Here is a 3,788-nt window from a genome sequence, read left to right as displayed (position 1 = left end):
TCTACAGACGGAAAACTCTAGGGTGTAAGTGGTTATCGGGATGGCCACGTGGGTGCACAGATACTTCTCGATTCTTTCACCAAGGTGTTTCTCCCTATGTATATTTCTTATCAGGGTAAATAACATGCTGGTTTGGCTTTTGTTTACTGGGTCAGCTGTTAACTTTATTGATTTCCAATTTGCTAGCACAGTGGGTTTACCCATGTTGAGACTTTCTAATTCTATACGGGTTACTGGGGTTGATGCCACACACACCTCTGGTCAGGAGAGTGATTGAGCATTACACTCCAGAGGTCCAATTCCCCCTCTGCCCTCCCTGGATCCCCCACTGTTGAACTTGGTTATCCTGGAATGAAAAGTCAGTGGGGGAAGGGGCACAAAGCTAATGTTGCAGTTTTGTAGATTTTGTGCTACATGAACATATAGACTGGAACTGACAGAAGAAACAGAAAAGAACACCACACAGATGTCAGGATTTTTTATTTCTGTTTTTAAATCACCAGTTTTTTTTTTCACCACAATTATAAGTTTAACAATATATTCCATCAATCAATCATTAATAAACGTACCCCACTTTTAAGAGGGTGTTCTGGCCTTAGGCGTATTTTACTATAGTATTTTATTAGAATGAATATAATTTACAAAAAAAAACAAAAAACATTTTGTTCACACAATGAATTTTGATACCCATGTGTTTGTTCTACTTTAGTCCACGGCTACAATGAGATTTTTGTTGCATTGCTTATTGATTTTTAATGGGTATTCTCACTGCATGAAGCAACCTCTTACAAGATATGGAATAATCAGCTGGTTGGTAGGGGTCCAACCACTGAGTACAGAAGTGAAATATCCCCCACTATGAACATAGTGCATTGCGCATGCATGGTCAACACTCCATTTATTCTTTATGGGAGCTTGGCAATGCTTGGAAGCCCCATATGGAATTAGTGGGCTTTAATCATTCCAGGGACAATTTTCTCCCCATTCTCGGGATCCTGGTAGGACACCCACCAATTAGCCATACCAAAGCTGTACTCAACAGTTAAAGGGGTTCTCTGTCGGAAAACATCTTATCCCCTATCCAAAGGATAGGGGATAAGATGTCTAATTGCGAGGCCCTGCTGCTGGTGATCTCTGCCTTCCCCACGACAACACCCCAGCCATCCGGTGCACGGGGCGAACTCCACTCTGTGCACGATGACTGGTGAATTCAGCTGCCACACCCCCTCCTTTCAGGTTTATGGGAGGAGGTGTGACGGCTATGTACTAGGTGTCACGCCCCCTCCCATAGACATGAATGGAGGGGTGTGGTGTGACATCACGAATGCGAAAGCTCCAAGCTCCGGAAATCGTGGGGGTCCCCAGCGGCAGGACCCCCCGTGATTAGACATCTTATCCCCTATCCTTTGGATAGGAGATAAGATGTTTTCCGGCTGAGTACCCCTTTAAAATCAGCCAGAAGTACACCAATAAAATCTCTATGTAGCCCTAGATTTAGCGTTCCCATAGATGTTGACCTTTAGTAACCATACACTGCTGCTTCACCTGTACGTACTGTAGTTTCAAGTTGCAAACTTTAAACAACCTCTATATACACATAGTGCAGCATGAAGGGGCTCGGTGAAGGTGGTGGTGAAGGTGTGTAAGTGTCTGATGGGGTCACACAGCTCATAAAAGGACAGCCGCCCGGCCTCATAATCCAGATAGATCCTGAATCTATCACTGGAGATCTGGTGAGGTAACAGGATCACTTTACCGTCATGTATCACTGAACACTGATTATTATATACCTGCCGCCCTCCACACAAACACCAGGACTTCTTATTATTGCCAATGACTGACTGATTCCCCCTCCTGTCTATACTGGGATAACACATCCCCACCCTCCACAATCCTGATCCGCTGATTTCCACATCCCAGTAATGTTGCCCTGAATTGAAACTACAGATGCCCATGACCTGATTCTCCTGGAATCTTTCTGCAGTTTCTGGACGATTCTGGTTTATTAGTGTTCGGGATGCAATTTCCAGGTCATCTGGTATATGGACATTATTAGCAGCTGTATTTACATCCAGTATTGGGTCTATAGGATCCTGCATATAGAAGGTGACATTTACATCTCTTATTATATCAGATAATGTGTGTAATGTGTGTGAGATCCACTTCACACCCCGATCACCTCCATCATGTCCCCCTATGTCCTCATCCCCTCCCCCCTCCTCAGGATCACACAAGTCACCTGTGTCTGGACCCTGTAAGACAGTCAGTGGATCAGTCATGTTACACAACTCCTCAATGTCCCTCATCTTCCTGGACAGCTCGTTCTTCTTTATCTCCAGCTTCTGGATGATATTAGACAGTGACCGTGACATCTTCTCCTCCTGCCTGGAGATCTCACTCAGGATCCTCTTCTCCAGGTTGTCCACCCGTCTCCTGATGTCTCTAAACAGGGCAGTGACTCTCTCCGCTTCTCCAGATGCTTTTTCTTGAGCTTTTCTCCAGTGCTCCACCAGACTCTGGACTCTTTCCTCAGTCTTCTTTCTTTTTGTTATCAGTTTCTGCAGAACCTTGCTCAGGTTCTCCTTCTTCTTCTCGAAGGCCTCATCTAGTGACTCTATCTTATGTCCATTATGTTCTCCAATCACATAGCAGGACACACAGATACAAGCATTGTCCTCAGTACAGTAATATTCCAGGATTCTTCGATGAATGGAGCATTTCCTGTTCTCCAGGGAAGTTCTGGGCTCGGTCAGGACGTGTTCTGGTCCCTTGCTGTGAACTTTGAGGTGTTTATCACACAGAGAAGCCTCACACATCAGACAGGACTTCACAGCAGGTACAGGAGAGTCCACACAGTAAGTGCAGCAGATCCCGGTCACCTCTTGTCCCAGTAAAGCAGACAGAAAAGTCTCCACCACATTACACAGAGTGATGTTCTTCTGCAGTGCCGGCCGATCCTGAAACTCTCCTCTACATTCAGGACAGGAATAAACTCCAGACCCGTCCTGTGTATTCAGGACCTGATCAATACAGACCCGGCAGAAGTTGTGTCCACATCTCAGGGTTACAGGATCTGTATAAAGGTTCAGACAGATAGAACATTCCAGCTCCTCTCTTAGACCAGCAGACGCCATCGCTGACAGTAGAAGAAGAAATGAAAGTAAAAGTATGTAAGTTCAGAGTACAGTGGGTGTGATTCACATTCATCACACGGGGAGAGGCCGGTCTGTTGATTATGTTTATTCTATAAAGTGACACAGCAATTATAGAAGAAAATGAATATGAGAAAGAACGGGTAATAAGCGTCACTTTCTAATGTTAATTTGTGTTCTATTAATCCTACAGCAGTACAAGTGCGGGTATTCTGCCCCTGTGGAGCTGGTAGGTCAGATAGTTAATTAGTTGATTTAAATCAAAATTTCTAATTAAAACTACCCCACTATAAAGTGGGAGCCTCCTCAACACAAAGGTGTGTGGTAACAAGAAAAAGAAATACACAAGAAAAATAAAAGGGAGGGATATTTGAGTGCTGCTGTAGGACTAAGGGAAAATAAATTAACGTTAGAAAGTAATGCTTCCCTTATGTCCTACCAGCAGCACAAGTGGGGATGTAGCAAGAAGTAATCCCCTATTGGGAGGGACCTTCACTGTGGGCAGAATTTAGTATAGACTGCCTGAAAGTGTGTATTCTGAAAACTTAGAATCAAGTCTATAGTGACTTATACAATTAGAGAGCAATGTTACGCCGAGCGCTCCGGGTCCCCGCTCCTCCCCGGAGCGCTCGCAAC

At 44.6% G+C, this 3,788-nt stretch overlaps 1 protein-coding gene across 1 annotated transcript; it reads right to left on the bottom strand.

The window, feature by feature from the left end:
- Positions 1-477: 477 nt before the first annotated feature.
- LOC130267704 (E3 ubiquitin-protein ligase TRIM41-like) lies at positions 478-3,169 on the bottom strand. Its single transcript, XM_056517792.1, has one exon. It carries the CDS (start codon positions 3,132-3,134, stop codon positions 1,563-1,565), a length of 1,572 nt encoding a protein of 523 aa, XP_056373767.1. The 5' UTR covers positions 3,135-3,169; the 3' UTR covers positions 478-1,562.
- Positions 3,170-3,788: the final 619 nt, after the last annotated feature.

Source organism: Hyla sarda, chromosome 4 (assembly GCF_029499605.1).
Source record: "Hyla sarda isolate aHylSar1 chromosome 4, aHylSar1.hap1, whole genome shotgun sequence".
Classification (NCBI taxonomy): Eukaryota; Metazoa; Chordata; class Amphibia; order Anura; family Hylidae; genus Hyla; species Hyla sarda.
Note: the sequence above shows the minus strand (reverse complement) of the source record. Positions and strands in the feature narration are given on the sequence as shown.

Coding starts and splice junctions, on each gene's coding strand:
- LOC130267704 (XM_056517792.1), bottom strand. CDS start 3,134: ATGGCGTCTGCTGGTCTAAGAGAGGAGCTGGAATGTTCTATCTGTCTG.